Raw genomic sequence first — 20,968 nt, 5'->3', positions numbered from 1 at the left:
ACAACCACAGGGGTGCTCAACTGTTTGACAGATGAAGCAAAATGAGCATGCGTTTAGGTCGGTAATTTCAATTCTCAATGAATCGTCATGGTTTGGTTTCAAAATTATTTCTCTTCATTTTGAGCTAACAAAAATGCTGATACAACTATTGCAGCTCATAAATTAATTGGTTGAAATAGGAAGTAAAATTATGGCTTGAACAAGACACCTGCCCTTATTGTCTCACGGCTTTTCACGGAGTCAACTGTCAGTTGACCCGCTTCAAACCAAACGGGAGCGAAAGAGAAGGAGAGAGCGCCCGCAAACGCAAGCGATAGAAAGAGACAAAACGTCCGCGCGCATCGAGCAAACGTTCTCGCAGCATATCGTCACTGACAGATTGCATTTTTTGTAGCCACAGGCACAAGTGTTCGTTTGTGTGTTTTTCGCTAAATGCTAGTTTTTAGCTTATAATTTCCTCCCGTCGGATGCCAAGTTGGGGCAGTTTTGGGGCCCGTGCCATCTCGCTAGCAAGCAAAGAGAGTGTGTGTGTTATTCGCCGACTTGGAAGAATCTGTGTGGCGGTGAAGGGGGGATATTGCGTGTTTTTTGTTCTTCTCTGTTTTCTGTGCGTGATAAAGTGATTTAGTAGGGAAGTTTGTATGGTGCGACTAAGGTTGCCTCATCCGAAAAGGCGACACAGGACGGGTGTCCTTAGCTACACTGTTTCCTCTCCTTTCCTGTGAGTGCGTGGTGCCAAGTCTGTTGTGTGTGTGTGCTCAAAGGTGCTTTACCGAAGTGTGTTCTGTGCGTGCTTGTGTGTGCCTGTGTGCGAGTGTGCGTCTTTTAGCTTCTCTGCATATCTGACCAACGCCGACAGTTGGTGTCGATGTGTCCTGGGATAGTGGAATAATGAAACCTAGCTTATGCTACACCTACTGCACGCTGTTACTGGTGTCGCTCGTTTCCAGGTGAGTTTGACCCCCAACGCCAAACGCCAAGCGCCATGCAGCGTCAATGGATTTCCCGTCCTTTGACCCTCCCCCTTCATGCCAAGCGGGATGGCAAGAGGGACGGACGTGGTGGGGTGGCGCAACGATGATGCAACCATCAGCGGAAGCTACTCGCCCCCCCCCCCCCCCCTACTCGGTAGCTCATCTTACTTGGGTTACCATGGCCACCGGGCCAGTCCAACCGCAGTGCATTAACATCGTGTTTTTTGCCTGTTTCATTTCACAGTTGCACACTGTTCCTCATAGTGGCTTCGGAGAAGCTGAAGCCAACTACTGACGATCAGCTGCAGCAGCATGGTGCCGGAACACGGGAACCGCTAGATGGAAGCAACCTGGTGCAACAACATACTGACGGTGCTGGCGAACGCTCTCCACCGAACGGCGGTGTAAACGAAGCAAAGGAAGCCTTTCCCCACAAACGGGTGCTTTCGAGTGGGAACGGCACACCGCCCGGACATGTGCGGAGTAAAAACGGTCCTGGGGAGGAAGGAAATGGAGCGAAACCTCTCAAAAGGCCCGCACCGGGACGGGCTGGTGGAAGGAATACGCTCAAGAAAGACATCCTCACAGCAAAGCCGCACCAGCAGCAGCAGCAGCAGCCACAGGAAGAGCCACCGGATCTAAAGGATGTAATATTTTTGGAAACCATCTCCAAAAACGTTGGCGTTACTAACAGCGGGTAAGTGTGATTGGTATGCGACAAAGATTTCTCCCCGGCCCTCTTTGTTTCTTGGCCGTTTCCCCACATTTTAGACACTTTGAGAGACAAGAGCGAACATCCGGCTGTGTGCCGTCTTGCACCGGATGATAAGGCAAACGGGCTGATAAGAGAGCCGCTCTAACTGGCTAATGTGCCCTGGAATGCCAGTTTCCGATGAACCCCGTTTCGCATCGAAAACGCGAGGCCGAAAGATGATGCAACTGCGGTTAAGCTTTTTGAAGTAACTTCGCCCCCTCCTCTAAGGCGGTGTAATCGAACGGAACCACCAGCCCGGGGGGAACACGATACATCGAACAGGATCTATTTTGAGCGGTTTGGTTCGCTTTCTTTTTCGGTCGCTCTTTAAATGCCACCAGAATCATAATTCTCCCACTGCGAAGGTCACCCCACTGCCACCATCAGCACCTTTTCGGTCGCTCATATTCTTGCACGTGCCAATACGCACGTGTTGCTATTATTTTTCATGTGTTAAACTTTTTAACAACCTTCAAAATCACGTGCTTTCGGTATGCGTAAGCTGGCGTCGTTGTGCTGCTGCGTGGCGCACTTGAAATGTGGCTTCTTTCGCTGTAAGACTGTGTCCAAGGCTGTGCACGCGTGGCTGTTGTCTAAAGACATCCGTCCGCTCCTCGTGAGCCTGGAATGGCGGTGTTCGCTCAACGCGTATTGGTTGGCGCAAAAGAGGCCCTGTCGGAAGTATTTCAACAACAAAATACTGCAAACAGCTTACCTTTTTTCCACATGATGGCGTTTTGTTTGCAAACTGTATAAATACACACACGATCCCGTATCGTTCCCTATATCTTGGGGTCCTGCCGGGTGAAAGTGTGTACAGGGGGAAACGGTGATTAAACAGAACAAAAAAGCGCAATCCATGTTCGCTAAGTGCATTTCATGGTGCACTGAACGCTCTCTCGCTGCAATGGTGTGAAGACGACGAGCAGAAGGAAATCCATTCGACCTTGGCATGTAGCTAAACAACCCATTATAAACCGCGTTCATAGTGTTGTTACGTCGCGGTGTGTTGCTATTACATTCCAACTCGGTTAAATGACACCACGACCCCCCCCCCCCCCCTCCAAAAGAGGGGAGGATTATTGTGGAAAAACGATCACCAAGTTAATGTCGATCGTCGAGGCGGGCGGATACACCTACGCGGATTAATTATTTAAGGCGCTCTTGCACGTTTGTTGCTGTTTACTTTAGCACTCTTTTCCCCTTTCTCTCTATCTCTCTCTTTTTAATAAGCGTTGATTGTTTGTGGCTAAAATAAATTCAGTTTTTGAGGTGTGTTTTTGCTTCACTTTTGCTTAAACTCACTTGCGCAGTTGCGATGTAATGGATCATAAATTTTTATAACGAACGAATGCTTTGCTAGACGAGGCAAGTCCAAACACTGCTCTTTTTACAAACTGTTTCTTTTATGTAATATACGAACATTTGAGAAGGAGGTAATGTAATCTTTTTTGCAATGTTTTGCTCTATCAAAAAAGGTGAATTTGCAACAAACAATGATAAGGGTGTCAATTAGGTTATTTTCGATCTGGAGTTACTTTTATATTGGGCTTTTAACATTCTGGTGTTACACAAACCCTTCACTAAAATGCGAATTCCAGGGTTTTCCAGGGGTTCTCATAGTTGTGGGACACTTCCTTGATTCTTTTCTTATTGGAAGTGAACTTCATATGTTGCAAATTGGACTCATTGGAAAGTCTTATTGGAATTATCCAAAATTGGTGCTATAGAGTCCAATTCCCATTACATTAAGTTCATTTCGCGTAAGAAGGAGTCAATAAAGTGTCCCACAGCTATGAGAACTCCTGGAAAGCTCTGTATGTTGGAAGCCTTTTGGGCCCAAGGCCATTGCCGCAATGCTTTAAAACTGGAAGCAAAAAACACCATAAAAAAGCCAAACACACAGTTACATTCTTGTTGTCGTATCGTGTACCGTACCAGAACCTTGAGGAAAAAGAGCAACATTTTATGCAACGTTTCGCTCCAAACTCTACCTTGTTTTTGTTTAACCTGCTCGTTTATCATTATTTCCGCTCTCGGCAGCCGGTCGCTATTTGGTGTTTTGAATTTTAGAGGTCACCCGAGCGACACGGGGGGGAAGGTTAATGTACGCTTAGTTTCTCCCCACTGCCGTTGGGCCCGGAGTCGATCGTCACTTATCATTACTGGCATGTTTTGTAAGGTGGGGCGATGGGGAGCGTTCGGGCAGACACAACTTTAGGCCCTGCTCGAAAGAAGGGGTCTGTCTGCCTGGTCTGTTGGTTTATGACGTCGTGTCTGTGGCGATGGTTGCAGCTGGCTGTTGAATAGCTGACGTTTATCGACGCGTGACGAGCTATAGTTGGGTTTGGGTGCCTCCCACTCCCTTTCCCACGAGCCGACTGATTAGGTGTAAAAGAAGTGATGAAATGGCGAGAAGATTGAAGTGGGTCGAAGACGCTTTATTACTACACACGGAAGGAGATTGCCATCGTTTCACACTTGATAGAGGAGAGAGTCAGTTGATGATGCCACAATGGCTTGTGCAAACTGTTATCTTATAGTTTATCGGTACGAATTAATTGATAGTAGAATTTACTTCCTTGACTGGTTCGTTACTTGCGGGGATTTGCAAGGTCTTGCCTATTAGTCGATAGAGGAATACTAATCATGTTGTTGTCAACTAGGTTTGTGATAAACATATAAGTCGTTTTGATCGTTTAAGGCACAGCTGTGATTATCCAAGATGGAGATGGAAGAACGCACTAACAGCAAGCAGTAGCCTTCGCAGGAACACCAAATAGGGTACTTCCTCTTGCTGAGGACCGGTTGAGCGGCAAGTGCGTAGGCATAACAACCCGCCGTAGTAGGCTGTATGTACCCGGACCGTATTTGACGAAGGCACTATGCTGTACAGACTAGTGATGGGGAAAGTTAGCAAAAATCTGGAGTCGACGCCGATCCGACTCCGACAATTTCGGAATCGACTCCGGAAAGCAGGTCCGCCCAGCATGGTCCGGAGTCGTTCGGAATCTTCCGGAATTGGTCGGAATCGCCCGGAATCTTCCGGAGTTGTCCGGAGTCATTCGGAATCTCCCTGTCGTCCTGAGTCGTCGAGAGTCGGAGTCGTCTGGAATCGGTTCGAGTCTAAGTCGTCCCGAGTCGGCGGGAGTCGGCTTTCAAAACAAGGGCCTGTATACGAAGTGCACGAACTGGATGTTCGAACGGAACTGGTTGTTCGGATTTTGCCGGAGTCGGTGTCGTGAGTGCGCTCCAAATAGCACATCACTAGTACAGACAGAGAGACAGACTGTGAGTATGAGAGAGAGAGAGAGAGTCACTATTATGCACAAAAGTGCACCAAGAAGAAGTTCTGGCCACGTTACCAGCAGCAGCATCAGCGGTTGTGAGCGGTTAGCATAACATTCCAAAGCCTCTCTCATGCTTCTGTCCCGTGAGTGTGTACATCCTCCGGCAACATGCCCCCCTCCCCTGTTTAGTATCCATTATCATATCGTGTATTGCGTGAGCATCGAGCAGTACGCCAGCGACGAGATGAAACCCACAGAGCGACGACGAGAGCGAGAGCAAAACGCTGATGACGTTTGCAGCTGATCTTCCGCCATGGAATGCGTGCACAAGTGCTAGGAGAGGACACGACGGGGGGGTGGTGGTTAGTTGCTGTATGCCGGCGGGTGTCGCCGGGCGCCATTCGGTATGATTATCAACGGGGCTCGGTGGCAGCCAAGAGGGTAGGGTGCGCCACCGTCGTCATCGTCGTCGCCATCGTCGTCGTTGTCGTTGTGGTCGTGTCCGGTCGCGGGCTTGCTTGCGGTTTCAGCCAACGAAGGTTTCAGTGTCAATTGAGTTGTTCGCTCGTTCGTTTCTCGTGAGGGGTTTCGGTTTGCTCGCCTTCTCACGAGAGGCAGCAGTGTGTGCTGTGGGTCGTGCTTTTCCTTTTGTTTCTAGTGAAACGGTATTAGTTTGTTGCTTTGTTGCTTCGACTTTTCTTATCAAAGGTGTGTGTGTGTGTGTGTGTGTGTGTGTGTGTGTGTGTGTGTGTGTGTGTGTGTGTGTGTGTGATGTTTAGGTTTTAAGGTGTGCTTTAGTTTGTGCAGAAATTGAATTAGGAAATTGTCATTCTTTGCAAACTATTGTGTCTTAACCAGACAACAAAACGTGTTAGTGAATGTTTGAAAATAAAGTCACACGCCACACCACCGGGTCGATATTATGTCACACAGCACGGTGTCCCGTTGTTGGACGCGTACCATCATCCCCTGCAACCCATTAGCAAAACAAAGTGTGCCGTGGTTTGCCAGGATGTGAACGTTGTCTTTAACCAAGCCTGTGCGGTCGGTTCAAACGACGCTGAAACTTGACAAAAACGGGCCTCATCATCATTATCATCGACATTGACCGTGGTGTGTGGTGTGTTTCGTGCAATGCGAGCACATCTAGTAGTACTGTGCCAAGTAGTGTTGTGTGGTGCTCTCTTGCCAGCATAAAAATGCATTCATTCATTAATTTCATCTGATGGGTTGTGTGGCCACTGGCCTTTTTGTGTGTACCGGCAGCTGCATTTACCACTGGTGCTACATTTTTTTCGTTGCGTTGCGTTTACTAAATTAGTGCAATCAAAGTGGCATGGAATGGTATATGTCCCAATGCGATATCCGTGTAGTAGAACATTGTTCGTGTGTGTACAAGTGAGCTCAAATATAGGAAAAGAAGCTCTCTGCAACAACTGTGTTCTTAATCATCTTGGGCAAGATGTGAATCTAACAGTGCTTCTGTGGCAAGCAAATTGTGTGTGGGATAAAACGTTGGTCTGTGTGTGTGTGTGTTGGTGTGCTCTCGTGTAGGGTGGAATAGCATGAAACTCCCCCAGATGCAGACGGCTCGACGGTCGCTGCTGGTCGCGCTTGTCCTACAGGCACACGCAGTAGGCAGGGTGTTTCCATCATTATTTTGTATTTGTGTGGGCGACCGACGTCTGGAATGGGGTTCGCTGTTGCAACGTGGAACAAGTTGAAGGGTTAAAGTTACTGGAAAGAAGCATTTCGTTAGCGTTGGGGTTTAAAGCTATCCTGTTTAGTTACTGTTTTGCTGAATGTGTTTTATTATTGTGAGCAATTGTTAATGCTATATTTCTCTGTTGTTTTAGGAAACAATAACATGTGCCTTTCGAAGCTGCCGTTCATTTTCATCACTTTCCAACCGTTCCACATATATTGTGGGGCAATTCTGTACAACACGCTAAACGAAGTCGTTGACTCCTGGCTGCCAATAACCATTTAGCACCCCCTCCTAATCTGTCACACTTCTTTGCTTGAAGTGAAGTGGCATTTGATAACGTTCCTGCATGAGCTGGAGAACTTGGAGAGTTGTGTTCTGGCGCCGCCGTGCCCTGGACCGACCATACACGAAATGGAATTTTCATGTTGCGTGTGTGTGTTTGTACTCCAGCTCTCTCTCTGCCCGTAAGCCAATGGTTGCTATAGAGCTGCTAGTCTTAGTGACGAATGCGAAAAAGTGTAATCAACATCACACCATGTGAACAGTGGTGTACACTTATGAAATGTAACAAAAAACAACTGGCACAAGTGTTCCAATGATCATGCAGCTGGGTGGGTTTAGGGCTCCGGTGGGGTGTGCTCCAATTTAATCACGAGGAAGCAGAATTATGTCATTTAGAGAGTACAAAACCGACCCCAAAAGACTGCAGCTGTGTTAAAAGAAAGGAGAAGCTTTTTAGTAGTCAACCATTTGAAGTGATCTGCTTCGGCTCATTAGCTTCCGGATTTTGCAAACACAAACTCACACAGAAGAGAAAGCATTCAATCACGCTCCAGTAAAAGGGTTTGAACACATGTTTCGTTTAGAAAACTTGCCCCTCTCCCTAAGCGGCAGCGCGGTCGGGCGCTACACGTGGTGTGCATTTATCAAGCTGCTCTGGCTCGACGAACGACGAGCACCAAGCACTCTATGGCACCGCTTTTTTTCGGTGGCCAGTTTTCTGACGCAATGCGTCGCTCGTTGCGGCAGCTCTGCTGGCTGGCTGGGTGACGTGAGTGAATGTGAGAGCATGGGAAAGAAGTAAGAATCCAAAAGAAAATGGAAGGACGCAAAAGTGCCAGCATCCCCATTGGGGGTTTGTCTACGAAAAGTTTACTATTCCCATCCAATTAAGGTGCATTTCGGGGGGGAAGTGGTGCAGGAAGTGGCAATGCGCTTTGATAATAGTGAAAGTGAAAGCAAAGTGACTCGATCGATGGGAGCAGGGTGGACATTACCTAGCAATGGTGACTGATGTAACGCAAAGATATTGAGCAATAGAGATTAGCATTTTCCAATGATTGGAGACCTTTTTTTTGGAATAATTTTCAATACTTTGTCGCTATTTCCATTGGAATTGCAAAAGAGACCCCAAAAACGGCACTATGCATTGTGAGAGGGTCGAGACCGAGAAACCGGTTCCGAAATGTGTTCTTTCGGAAAGCTGGTTCTGCTTGGTAACGTTCTGTCCCACTTTCAAACCTCGGCAGCATTGTCGGCCTTTGCCTGTGTAGAAGTTTGTGCTGGTAGAATGCCACATTCGCGCGCTCTGGTGTCACTTTTTGTCATTGGAACCTTGCTTGGAAGGTTGAGTAAAAGGGGTTACACAGGTGATTGTAAGATCGAGCAATAAGGACAATCGTGATGTTGAGCGAGGTTTTTGGAGAGTAACAGTGCGTGTTTGGATGTGGTAGAATAAAGAATATGTATTATATTTGAAGTGAAATGTATCCTATTCCATGGAATTGGGATATTGGGATATTCGGTTATCTTTGTGTCTTACGCTGTATGAACATTGTTTGTATCGCCTGGATGCATATTGTATATTACTTAAGCTAAAAGCCTGATTATTCTGACTATTGGAACACCACATTTTGCCACCCCGAACATCACTATCTCCATGGAAACGCGTTGACAACATACAGTACGCGTCTAATGACACCTTAATCTACAAAGTGTTCCCTAACCCTTGCGAAGGTGTTACATATTGAATGAGGCTCGAATGTGTCTATTTTCTAACACCCGATCCCCCACACTGTAACCCCCTAACACTTGCTCGCTGACAGCACTTGACCCTTTACTCTTGGCATTGGCACGGAACTAATCGATCCCACAGTATCGATCGTGCGCGCTGCTGAGTGCGGAGCAAAGCAGAACGGACTTTGCTTGGTTGTTGGTTGGCTCCACAATGGCGAGCAATTGTTACACCCCGCTCCGAAGGCGTCACACCGACGGACGACCCTGAAGATCACAGAATTGCGTCGCAGATGTGTTTTGCCGGGACGTTCACGTCCGGCAGAAACGTTCGACCATGTGTATGGGGTTAGTTTTTGAGCCATGTTTGAGACGAATTTCAAACTTGGAAGTCTAATCAGTTGCTGAATTTCAATGAGATGTCCTCCTCGCCTCGTCTGTGTACTCCGTAGCGCCGTTGATAACAGCTTCAACAGACGGTGGTTTTTTAGCGACCGCAAAAAAACGCCTTGCGAAGATGTTTCTAGATTAGACGTTCGGGGAACTTCTCCAACCTCCAAAGAGGCGAGAGCGATGCGCTTATCAGCTCACAACCAGAGCTCCGATTACTTAATTCTCGGTTCGATTAGGATCTTTAAGGCGGGGGATCACTGTTCTCGGGAAATCTAAGGTCGGTTTAAAGCGGCACTTTGTTGGTCCGCTCAATGATGCTGTCTGTCCTCCGCTTAGGAAAAAAAGTCATCACAATTCCCCACGTTCCTTATCATAAAGCGTTAGGAATTTACACCACCTTCACTCTTGTAAACGTCACCCGAAGCGCAGCGTACGATGATTTACAGCTCGCGGTTTGCCCGCACACGACCGCGGGAATCGTTGTTGAATTGCAATACAACGCGATCTTTGATAGTGTGTTGGTGTTTCAGTGGCGCTGTCGTAGTGCGTTGTTGATCCTCCCTCCTTTCCTCTCAAGCAATCAACAGCTCAAGCGAGAGGGGCGCTTACGGTAAACAACAGCGTGTGTGTGACGTGGACAAATCGCGATGCGCTTCGTGGTGTAACAGCCGACTTTTGCGCTATTTCGACTATCGCGCATTATCGGTTGGCGTTTTGTTTGCTGATGGCGTTTTTTTATTATTAGTAGTTATATTTTGTAGTCTAGGGTGGTTCGGTACTAGCACCATGCATACAAATACAGCTGTAGCACTTATTGGGAATAGGTTTTATCGTTTTTATCTCTAAACAACTTAGTCATCACATTCAGAATTCAGAATAAGAGTTCAGTAAGTTCTGTGTGAATCATTTATTCAGCAAATAAGTATAACAGTTTTTGCATTTTTTGCTTCAATATAGCTCCAACTAAATCTTGGCATCTTTCCTTGATTTCTCATACAAGCTTGACACATGCGTTTGCCAAATGTGTTGCGAATTGTACGCCTAATTGATTGTGTGAATGAGCGCATCTATCCTCTTTTTATCTTTAGAATATCTTATGATGTTCCTTTTGTTTTACTGCTTTTTCTTTGTTATTAAAGAATGCTTGGTAGTCTTCCTCGTGGTGCCGTGCCATTCGTTAAAATTTCTAAGGATATTCCAGTAAAGCCTATTTATACATCCATTAGATGTATTGGAGAGGCCCGAACTCGTCCGAACAGATTCAGTACTCCATTGAAACGGTTTCCGCAGACCTTTCAACAGTTCCCTGAAACTCGAGAAAGACAGAGATATTCCGACAGATGATCCCCCACCAATCATGGGAATGGCGTCTGAAATCTGCGGTTTGCAACAAACACTACACACTGTACCACCACCACAAAGAGTGTAATTAAATATCTTCCAATTGTATCTTCACCCTCTACAAGCAGTGGTGATACTTCCGGCAGATTTTGGAAGCGATCGGCTGATGGGCATCATGTTACCCCGCCCGCTGGACTGGAAGTGATCACGTTTGGCCCAAAACACACATGTGCTCCGCTCATTAAAATGGGAAGACCTTGAAATGTAAATGTGCTTGAAAGTGATTGTAACGTTATGATACGGATGGCACCTCCGAATGATGGGCGTGTGCTCGGTGGTGTGATTGTTGTTGCTGTGGTGATATTGGGATGAGCTGGTTTAGTAATTCTAGTATTCTTTAGCTCACGTGTCACGTGGGATACAGTTTATGTCGCGTACTATTATAAGTGTGACATTTCCGTAGTATCACGTCGGAGTCATTTGATCTAGAATTGCGTTTTAATTGGGCTTTAAACATAAACAACGGTCATTTGATCTGCCGGTCACATGGTGCAGTCGTTAACTCGCATCACTTAACAACAGGTGCGTTATTAGTTCATGTCCCGGTAAGGAAGTGCCTACTATCTTGTTATGTGGATTAAATCAATACGTCACTGATAGTTTAAAGCAAGAACTTTGAAAGAGAACAGGTCGAAGCGCTTAGAGTAAATTGACAAAAAGCCTTGGGAAAATTTTGACAGTTAAAGTGAACATTGTTTATGTTTAGCGATGGACGTTGCTATGGAGTGAATAAGAGTTTTGTTCAACATTTTGCACTCATTTTCTATTAGAATAATACAAAAATTAGAATCCAGTTAGAATATTACATGGCTGATACAATCCAAGGATCTCTTTTATCATTCGTCGCCGGGTTATAAGCAGAAGACGGTATGGAAATTGTACTTGTGTGTGCCGATTCGATGTTTTATTTTACTCTCAGTGTTTAAATGAAAGTAAATAGGACTTTTGTTACCCAGTTGGAACATGTAATGTGCTGTTTTATGTCCGTTAAACTTTCGTCCTTCCAGCAGGACCGTTGCAAACGGTAGCGATTCGTGGTCACGGAATTGCAAACAATTAAAAAGGTTATCCATGTTTCTGAATACAGAGAAAAGTGCAATTACTTCTCCTTTATTCTCCAGAAGTGATTGACCGCAAGAAATTTAACCAATATAATCTTCCCAATAGTAAATTTGTCCATTTTTCCGCGTTAACTATTAGCCATTTGTTTGTAAACACTTTTTCATGAAACTGTCAAAAGCGAGCTGAAAATGGCAGCCTAGCAACGGGCTTTGCGTCGACCTGTTCTCCTTAATAGATCTTGGTTTAAAGTCCATTATTTTTAAGGCACGTCAAGTATGACGTCATAGTAGCCTGTGGTTTATTTTTTGTTGGATTCAGATTGGTATCTAATGCATTTTATTGCGCTGGTCCCGGTAGGCTGTTCGGTAGCTGAGTTGGCTGCTACAAGGCCGGATGCAATTGATTCCCATCCCAGACCGTTTCTCCGTAGTTACTATAGTAAACGTTTATTGACGGTGGCAAAAAAAACTGTGTAAGAAATTTAGTATTCTGGAAGTAAGAAGGACCCAATACTAATGAATCTGCTTTTGTATGGTAATTGAGGTTTTTAGCAACAACTGTTCCACATTGTTCCCTTCAATCACCTCAACGCTTACACGTCACACAAAGATATGTAAATTGTTTGTTCATGTTGTTCCCACAAAATGCGACCGAGTCGGCGTTGCACAAAATGTGGGATTGAGAAAGGGAGGTACTGTTGGCATACGGAACACACAAGCAAGCAAACTGTGCCTGTGTTGGACAAGCGCCAGGGGACATCATCCATTTTACCCACCCAATTACCGCCGATGGATAATGACAAATGTTTAAAAATTCAGTTCCAGTAAAAGTGCATTACGCCAGCACGGCACAGTATGCCCGACGAACAGTGACGAACAGTGTGTCGGTTTTGCTACCAGCTTTTTTCAATTCCGGTGCTCTAGTAAAACGGCTGCGATTGTTCTTGTTTGACAAACACACGGCACAGTTCTGTAGACACACATTCGTACTTCCCGTTCTGAGACAGCTGGAGTCTGGCGGCGTGCGTCAGCAAACGCGCAGCTCTCCAGTACGTTCGAGAGACAACCCGATCGTGAGCCAAAGTGTTGATTAACAGCTAAATTATCAAATCTTCTCCTAGTGTAGCGATCGTGATCAATCCATCAGAGCCGTGAAAGCTTCTATCTCCCGTAGATCCGTTGCAAGAAAGGTGTGATTAGTGTGTGAGAGTGTGTTGGGGTGGTGTCCCCACGGGTTTTTGGCGCCAGTTCAATGTGGTTATGTTTCACACCAGCGAAAAGACAGTTAGAGCCAGCGTTGCCAGCGACGATCGTTGTTCGTTAGCCCGGCGGTCGGATGCTGCATCTACCGACGGTCGATCTTTACATGGTGGTGAATCTGTACCTGGTCGCGTTTTGCTACATTAAATGGCAGCTCTCGATGTGGCTGGTCGGTGCGATCACGGAACGGGCCGGCAGAATGCGTAAGCTCACCGTGCTGGTGACCTTCTGCTGGGTTGCGCTGATCACGCAGATCGTGGCCATCTCCAACCTCTACCACGATGGGTAAGTGTGCGCGAGTGCTGCCGTAGAATTCAACGGACAGAGAGTGCTTTTGGCAATGAAGAAACAGGTGAAAATTGAAGCCATTGGACGGTTAGAATACGATTTAAATTAATAACACTTTGTGTTGTATTGTTCTTGATCATTTTATTGATGGTAATTGAATATGTTTTCTTTCGAAGATCAAGTTAATTTAAAGACTTTGAACGTGTGTTACTAAACGCAGAAGTTCTTGTGTATTTCTGAACGATCGTATTATGTCGTAACAACCGTCGTAACAGCTTCGTGAGGTGTTTGGGCATGCCATCGTTAGGCTGTTTGTTCTACGCCACTACAAACAACATTATGCCGTAAATATGCACTAAACACTGCACACACCCCTGTACGATCATGTCCATCCGCCGCATGATGGATGTCGATTGCGACGTCGACGACGACACCAGTGCGCTGCGGTATGACTTGGCTTGCGCAAAGCAAACACTTTCCACCGTGGTACCGATGCAAAGACGAGGCAGTAGTAATTATGGTACGAGGAAGTCGCCCGCCGGCTGATAATGTGTAAAAATAGTACTTCCAAACACAGCACCCGTCAAGTCCAAGTTGAACGAGGTGGATTGGACAGTTGTGTTCACGCTTGATCTTCCCGAGTGGTGCGCGGGCGCACGCGGCGTACTTGAAACGGCGGTGCACGCACGCAGTTCGAAAGCGCAGTCAAGGTTAGGCAGCGTACGGTGTATTTGAGTAGAAAATATATCGTAAAATGTAAACATCAACAAAACAAACGCTGACAGGACAGGCAGGCGTCACGGCAATCGCACGCACCTGTGTGAAGTGTGGTCGCCGTGCTTATCACGTGTCATCTCTGTCACGCTGGGTAGATCACGTCGTTCGGTCGGTGGTGTGGTAGTAGTGGTGCATCAGGAAGTTGGGCTTTCGGTTTCGTTTGATTTGTTTTGCTCTCACGGTGGTTGTGATCTCTCAAGTAGAAATTTGTTGAGCTAGTGCTGTTGGTGATTGGCCTGAGATGGCAATTGGCATGACATTTTGGACTGGATGGATGGCTGATTACAGTTAGAAGTGATAGAGAGAGAGTCGTAGGAGCAAATTCTGCCACCATGAGGATCAGTTGTTGATCAGCCTCCTTTGAGTGGTGATGATGATCCTCTACAATTTGTTTGATCTGTTGCTATTGGCAAGATTGTAATTACTCTTTGCATGTAAGCTAACACTAGCTGAGACTAATACCCTTTTCCTTATCTTGTCTGCGTCTCATTTTAGATTACAAGACATTCCAGGTCCACCATCGATCATCACGCTGGTGGACAATCAGCACCACGAGCTGAACAATATCGAGAGCAAGTTGGAGGAGAACTTGGAGGCAACGTTGAAGAATCTTTCACACAACAATGTGCACACTGTGCAAACGACGGTTCCACTGCACGGCGATGATCACGGACAGTTGGCTGCCGAGGAGGAGGCTCATGCCAACGGAACAACAGTCGGTGATCAGCAGGAGCTTTCAATCGGCGACGGCCAAGAGAACGAACAGCCGTTGCTAGTGATGATCCCCGCGAAAGACCCAACCGAGGGACCCGCTAGTAGTAGTACACCTTCCGGCGAACCCGCTGCAACGCAAGAAACTACAGCCGAAGCAACGCTTACCGATGCAACAGCTCCCACCGTGCTGCCACCAACGAAGCAGCTCGAGGTGAACCTAACGGAGGAAAACCCAATGCCCGTGTTTAGCGAGTGGGCCCAGAAACAGATGGCCGAGGCGGAGAAGAAGCTCGGCGAGGTGGTCAATGCGTCCGCGATGAAGAAGGGCACCAAACCGGCCGGCAGCAAGGCGGGCACCGGCTCGATGAAGCTGCGCGCCAAAAACTATGCCGCGCCGGAGTGTGGCGCAAAGATTATTGCCTCCAACCCGGAAGCGCAGAGTACGGGCTCGGTGCTTACCGCACCGAAGGACGAGTATCTGCTAAACCCGTGCACGAGCAAGATTTGGTTCGTGGTGGAGCTGTGCGAACCGGTGCAGGCGGAACGCATCGAGCTGGCCAACTTTGAGCTGTTTTCGTCCTCGCCGAAAGAGTTTAGCGTGTCGGTAAGCAATCGCTTTCCGACGCGCGATTGGGCGAACGTGGGCCAGTTTACGGCCAAAGACGAGCGGGACGTGCAGAGCTTTCTGCTGCATCCGCATCTGTTTGGGAAGTTTGTGCGGGTCGAGATTCTGTCCCACTACAACCAGGAACACTTCTGTCCGGTTTCGCTGTTCCGTGTGTACGGTACGTCGGAGTTTGAAGCGTTCGAGACGGACAACACACCGTTGCAGCCGGACGAGGACGATGATGATGATGAGCTGGTGGCGGTATTGGGTGGAGTAGGAGTAGGCAAGGATCCTGTTACGGATAAAAGTAAGCCCGTGGCCGGAGGGGAAGGAACGCTTGCGGACAAACGATTCGTGATCAACGGTGGCGTGGCGCAGCGGGACGGTCAAACGGTAGAGCCGCAGCAAGGCGTCGACGCGACGACGGGAGCTCCGAAAGGGGGCAAAAATCCAAACAACATTCTAAAATCCGCCGGTGAGGTGGTGATGAACATGGTGAAGAAAGCTGCCGAAGCGCTCGGTAAAAGCGGCAACGAAAGTAACGATGCGGCCACACCGGGAAGTCATCCGTCGCCGGGGGGGAAAATTCCACTGACGGACGTGCTGACCGGCCTGCCATCGCCAGCCTCACCATCCTGTGTTACACTAGCTTATACGATACGTTGCGTTAACTGCACCGACCATTTCCGGGCTCGGCTCGAGTCCTTGATGAATTGCAAACACAATCTTCTCACTAGTCTACTAGGGGTGGCGCGAATCGAGCACGCGTTCGATTCCGCCCAGCATTTTCTATGTGCCAACGTGTTAGGATTTAACTTACCGCGGTCGCTGCAGGGCGAGAGCGAGGGTGCGGGCGAGCTGGTGACGGTGTACCCTTCCGTCTGCTTGAATATGCGCTACAGCGTGCTGAACCTGCTGCCGGACGAGCTGGTGGCCGGGCTTTGCAATACGGTGGCGTTTGATCTGAAGCTGCTGGCGAAGGTGGAGGCTAGCGATGCGGAGGGTCGTGAAATTGATGGAAGTGTGGTGGCTGGTTTTGATGGGCCTAGCCAGAATGCGTTGGATCTACCACAGGGCGAAAATACCAAGCAGGGAGAGCATCATCAGCAGCATCAGGTGGAGCAAACGCTAGACGTTGAAACGACTGCGCAAAATGGCAATGAGAAGGGAGAGCAGCAGGAACAAAATGCCGTTCAGGAAGACAGTGAAAAGGGATCACCACCTGCAGATGCTGCAATTGATCCATCAGGGAGTGAAAATGCGTCCAAAGAGGATGTAAACATGTTTGCTACCGAACCGACGCCACCTGCTGCAACTCCAGCCGAACCGGAACGGGATGAAGCGTCTCAAAATGTGGATGGACAGAAGGAACAGGAGCAACAACAGCAGCAGGAAGACTTTGCCAACAATCAACATTGGGAAACGATCGACGATCAGTCCGAAATGGCTGGAACGGGCCCGTCCGGAAGTGGAGCGTTCACGACAGGTCCCGCTGCTACCACGGTCACCCCAGGAATGGCCACTGGACAGCAGAAAGTGCAGCCGGAAAGCGTTTTTCTTCGCTTATCGAATAGAATAAAGGTAAGAGGTCGTGATTTTATGATTTATAAGTGTTCTTTTCATGAGGTATAAGGGGGCGATCCCGTGGTACAGTCGTCATCTCGAACGTCTCATTAAGATGCCCGTCATGAGGTCATGTGTTCAAGCCTACAATGGACCATTCCCCCCGTAGCAAGGACTGACTTTATATACGGCTGTGCGTGATAGTGAATTAAGTCTCGAAAGCCTGTATAGACCGGCATGTCTTCGCACAGGACGTTATGCCAAATAGAAGAAGAAAAGTGTTCTTTTTAGTTTTCAACACTCTCTTAAAGTCTTTCATTACTGTCTTTTTAGGCACTCGAGCGTAACATGAGCCTCTCGGGACAGTATCTGGAGGAGCTGAGCCGCCGCTACCGGAAGCAGGTGGAAGAGCTGCAGCATTCGTACGCGAAAACGTTGCACGAGATCCAGGAACAGAACCAGCGGATGGCCGACAGCGAAACGAAGCTGCGCGAGGTGAACGAACGCTTGCGGCAGGAGCTGGTAGACTTTCAAGCGACGGCTACCGACTGGCGCAACATTGCGCTGGCCGTGCTGACGATGATCGTACTGATGCTGTTCACACTACTCGCAATGGTTAGGTCGGTAGCGAGGAGTGTGAATCGTCTTACAGCGGGCCATCCGTTGGAAGGGCAGCATCAGCAGCAACAGCACCCGGTACCGCTCCCGAAAAGCGTTATCGATCGTGAACTGGCCCAGGTGGGTTCGGACGCCAAACCAATTCGCGGGCGCATGCTGCGGCGCAAATCAATCGACGGAATGCCGACGAGCGGTGGCTCGGTAGATTTAACCGGTAGTACGGTCAGCAGCGCATCGGGCATCATTATTGCAACGGCAGAACCGTCCACAGTTGCCACGAGCTTGTCGCCGGGCCGGTTGCGCAAAAAGCGCCCGAGCGAGGAGGCACTTAACATTAGCGGCACGTACGTGAATCTGCTGATCGATGACGATGTGCGGGAAGTAGGAGTGCCGCCACAGTCATCCGTGCCCCCGCTGGCTATGGAGCGGAAAAAGTCAAAACAAAAGCACCGCAAAGTGTCGGCACCGTCGATGATGGGCGTCATTAGCAGCTCGACACCGTTGGCGACCGGACAGGGCGTTGCATTTTCTAGTCACGAACCAGCGAAACGTTCCCTGTCGATGATTGAAGCGAGACAGATGGTGAATGGTGGCGGACAGCAAACACCGGAGAAGGACACAAGCAGCCGGATCGATGAGTTGCCCTACCTGGAAGATAACGACGAGTTTATCATACCCACGGCAAGCGACCTGTCGTACGACGAGTACATGCCCGGCTCGAACGCTTCCACGGCGGAGGCCGGACTGACGCCGAACGAAATGGAGATGCGAAAGATGAATGGAACGGCCAACACCGCCGCCACCACCATGACCACGCTGTCCGATAGGAACGGTAGCAGCGGGATGTCACCGAGCGGGGAAGACTCGCTCGATGGGGGGGTTCAGCAGAAAGCCGCGACAAAGTCATCGCGACGCCTTTCGTCGCCTGCATTTTTCAAAAGCTCGCTACTACGGTCAAGCCTTGGCTCGAAAAAGCATCGTTCGGCCAAGAAAGCTTCGGCCGCCAACGGGAGTGGTGGTAGCAGTAGTAGTGGTGGTAGTAGTGCCAACACTAGCAGCAATAGCAGTAACAGTTCCAACACAAGTTCCGCACTGCGCGAGCTCGGTGCCGGCGATGCGGGGATGAGTGAAAGCGGCCGCGGCAACGCGCAGGACAGCAGCTGGTACCGCTGGTGGTCGTCGGAGCAGAGCAAAGGGGTGCTGTCCTCCCCCTCGCCGGCATCTAGTCAGGAGGTGGCTGCATCTCCGGAAGGTAAGCAGCAGGAGCAGCAGCAGCAGCAGCAACGCCAAAGGATAGGTAAAGCCAAATCAGCCAGCCCGTCGGACGGGGCCAGCTCCAAGCTGCTGCTGCTGGGCGAAAGTCCGGTAAAGCTGTCCGTCTCGTTCAACGGTGACCTGCCGGCGAATGGTGGTAGTGGTGGTGTGTTGGAGCGGAAATCTAGCCGGGGCAGTATACGGCGATTGTTCCGGAAGGTGTTCTGAGGACTGTCGATTAAGTAGAAGTGTATGCATTAGGCTCGATATTATACACATACAAGATAAACTATCATTAAAATAGACTGACGCTGCCCTCCCCCCTTTTTTGCACCATTATTTGGAAAAGGCGGTGGGGTGAATGTTTTGAAAAAGCATCCGTGAAAGCCATTAGTAGCACAGGGTGGCCGACTTTCCACGGGAGCACAGCGCGTACTCTAGTAGGGAACAGTGTGTGAGTATGTGTGCGTGGTAGATGTTTTAGTTTTAGCCTACTTTGTGGCAAACACACACGCACACGCACACGTGGTGGTGATCACTTTGAAGAAGGCGAAGGAGTAATTAGAGTATATTTGAAAATGGTTCCTTTCTGTTTCTCTCAACCTAGTAGGCCCGCCACTGGCGCTCGTCTGTTTGTATCGTTTCTTACCTTTGTTGTATATTACTTCTGTCTCTTATTTATGTTTGATGTCTATGTAACACCATCGTTGCTTGATGGGACGAGGCGGCGAGAAAACGGTTAATTTAAATAGTAGATGTAGAATGAAGAGCGAAAAAAAACACAAGAACCACTGTCGCCGTTAATATAAACTGTACTGTAGCTCTGTGTCACATATTAGAGGGCGTGTAAGGTAGAACCCGCGTTCGTTCAGCGAGAACCGGCTATTGTTTCCTTTTCCCATCCCGCTTCGAAAGCATATTTTGAAAATGAGTCCTTATAAATTATTTCAATTGTTTGTGCAAAGAAAAAGCTCTTCTACGTGGCTTACAGGGTTTTCCAGGAGTTCTCATAGTTTTCATAGAGTTCTCAATTGGGAATTGGACTCTATGTCAGCGCCTACACGCACGGTCCAAAACAGCCGAAGTCATACAAAATCATGAAAAAGTCTGCGCCCTTTTGTTCCGGCGTCCTCGTGAAATTTACCGAGCCGAACCGAATAGTTGTGTTCGATAGACATGTGTGCGTATCAGGTAGCAGCATTTGTACTGCTTACCTGCCGTATACCGCTGTGATACCGAACGAGACGCATAGACAACGCATCAAAAGGACATGTGTAGCCGTGAGGAATTTTTTCTGTGTCTCTTTTGCCTTGTCCTTGCCTTTAGATCCTGATGAGTGAAGCATGCATACCTTTCGGGTACGTTCGGGGTATAAGCTCTGTCCCTCTCATGTTAATGGTAAAGATAGAATCGTATGCAATCGGCTCTGCAATCGGGCGTGGGTAGGCCCGTGGACGCCGTCTGTTCGCAGACTATAGCACCATTGTTGGAAAATTCCAGTAAGATTTTTCAATGAGTCTGGCCATAAAATCCAATTTCCAACATATGAAGTTCACTTCCAATAGGAAAGAATCAAGGAAATGTCCCACAATTATGAGAACCACCGCGGAAACCCTGTACGAATGTTTTCTTTCAAATTGATGTTAATCGGATGGTATGTGTTAAAACGTTAAGCGTTATTGGGCCAGTATTGTGCGTTTTTTTTAAAGAAAATTAATTAAAAAGAGGATAAAAATGAGAACTGTTTAGGCACTTTAAAACCCTTCTGTTAGCGAATTAAACCAAAAAAAAATTAGTGTTACCAAAATTCAAAACCACAAAACCCCCCTCCCCACTTCTATTGGAAACACAATGGCGCCATTAATGGTGATAACACCACCGTATGCATGTTTAACCGCACACGTACGCTAAGCGTTTTCCTGTGCCGCACACTATTAGAAAAAAAAGTCCGTTTTGATGTACCAGTTCCAGTAGTAGGTGTTAAATGGGGCATTATAATCACAAAAAAAAGAATCGAGTTTGTTATGGAGAAAGGCGGAAAAACAAGTTGCAATATTGCGATCGTGTGAATTAGTAGGAAATTGTCCCTTTTTTTTTTGCTTTTTCACGGGACACACAGAAACGGCAATTGCGGTCATTTGAAGGTAAAATTAGTGGAAAAGGTGGGAAAAAATGAGGACAGAAAGTAGGGAAGGGAATACTACCGTCGAAACGTGCAAGTAGTTCAACCGAAATAAATTATTTTGTTATCAATAGAAGCTAATGTGTGTGGATGAGAGCATTTTAAATTCAA

At 47.9% G+C, this 20,968-nt stretch overlaps 1 protein-coding gene across 6 annotated transcripts; it reads left to right on the top strand.

Annotated features, from left to right (window-relative positions):
- The first annotated feature begins 368 nt into the window (after window positions 1-368).
- Window positions 369-20,933, top strand: LOC120960208 (SUN domain-containing ossification factor). Of its 6 annotated transcripts, none has more exons than XM_040384241.2 (4): window positions 369-950; window positions 1,219-1,671; window positions 14,415-16,821; window positions 17,137-20,933. In XM_040384241.2, exons 1-4 carry the CDS (start codon window positions 892-894, stop codon window positions 18,901-18,903), a joined length of 4,686 nt encoding a protein of 1,561 aa, XP_040240175.2. In that variant the 5' UTR covers window positions 369-891; the 3' UTR covers window positions 18,904-20,933. The 6 variants fall into 6 exon arrangements, with proteins under 6 accessions (XP_040240175.2, XP_040240179.2, XP_040240177.2 ...); XM_040384245.2 differs by lacking the exons at window positions 369-950; window positions 1,219-1,671 and adding exons at window positions 5,520-5,683; window positions 12,721-13,139; XM_040384243.2 differs by lacking the exons at window positions 369-950; window positions 1,219-1,671 and adding exons at window positions 5,520-5,683; window positions 12,716-13,139.
- The last annotated feature ends 35 nt before the right edge of the window (window positions 20,934-20,968 follow it).

The sequence above is a fragment of the Anopheles coluzzii genome, chromosome 3 (assembly GCF_943734685.1).
Source record: "Anopheles coluzzii chromosome 3, AcolN3, whole genome shotgun sequence".
In the NCBI taxonomy this organism is placed as follows: domain Eukaryota; kingdom Metazoa; phylum Arthropoda; class Insecta; order Diptera; family Culicidae; genus Anopheles; species Anopheles coluzzii.
Note: the sequence above shows the minus strand (reverse complement) of the source record. Positions and strands in the feature narration are given on the sequence as shown.

Coding starts and splice junctions, on each gene's coding strand:
- LOC120960208 (XM_040384241.2), top strand. CDS start 892: ATGAAACCTAGCTTATGCTACACCTACTGCACGCTGTTACTGGTGTCG. Junction 1,672..14,414: donor GTTGGCGTTACTAACAGCGG/GTAAGTGTGATT, acceptor GTCTCATTTTAG/ATTACAAGACATTCCAGGTC. Junction 16,822..17,136: donor GCTTATCGAATAGAATAAAG/GTAAGAGGTCGT, acceptor CTGTCTTTTTAG/GCACTCGAGCGTAACATGAG.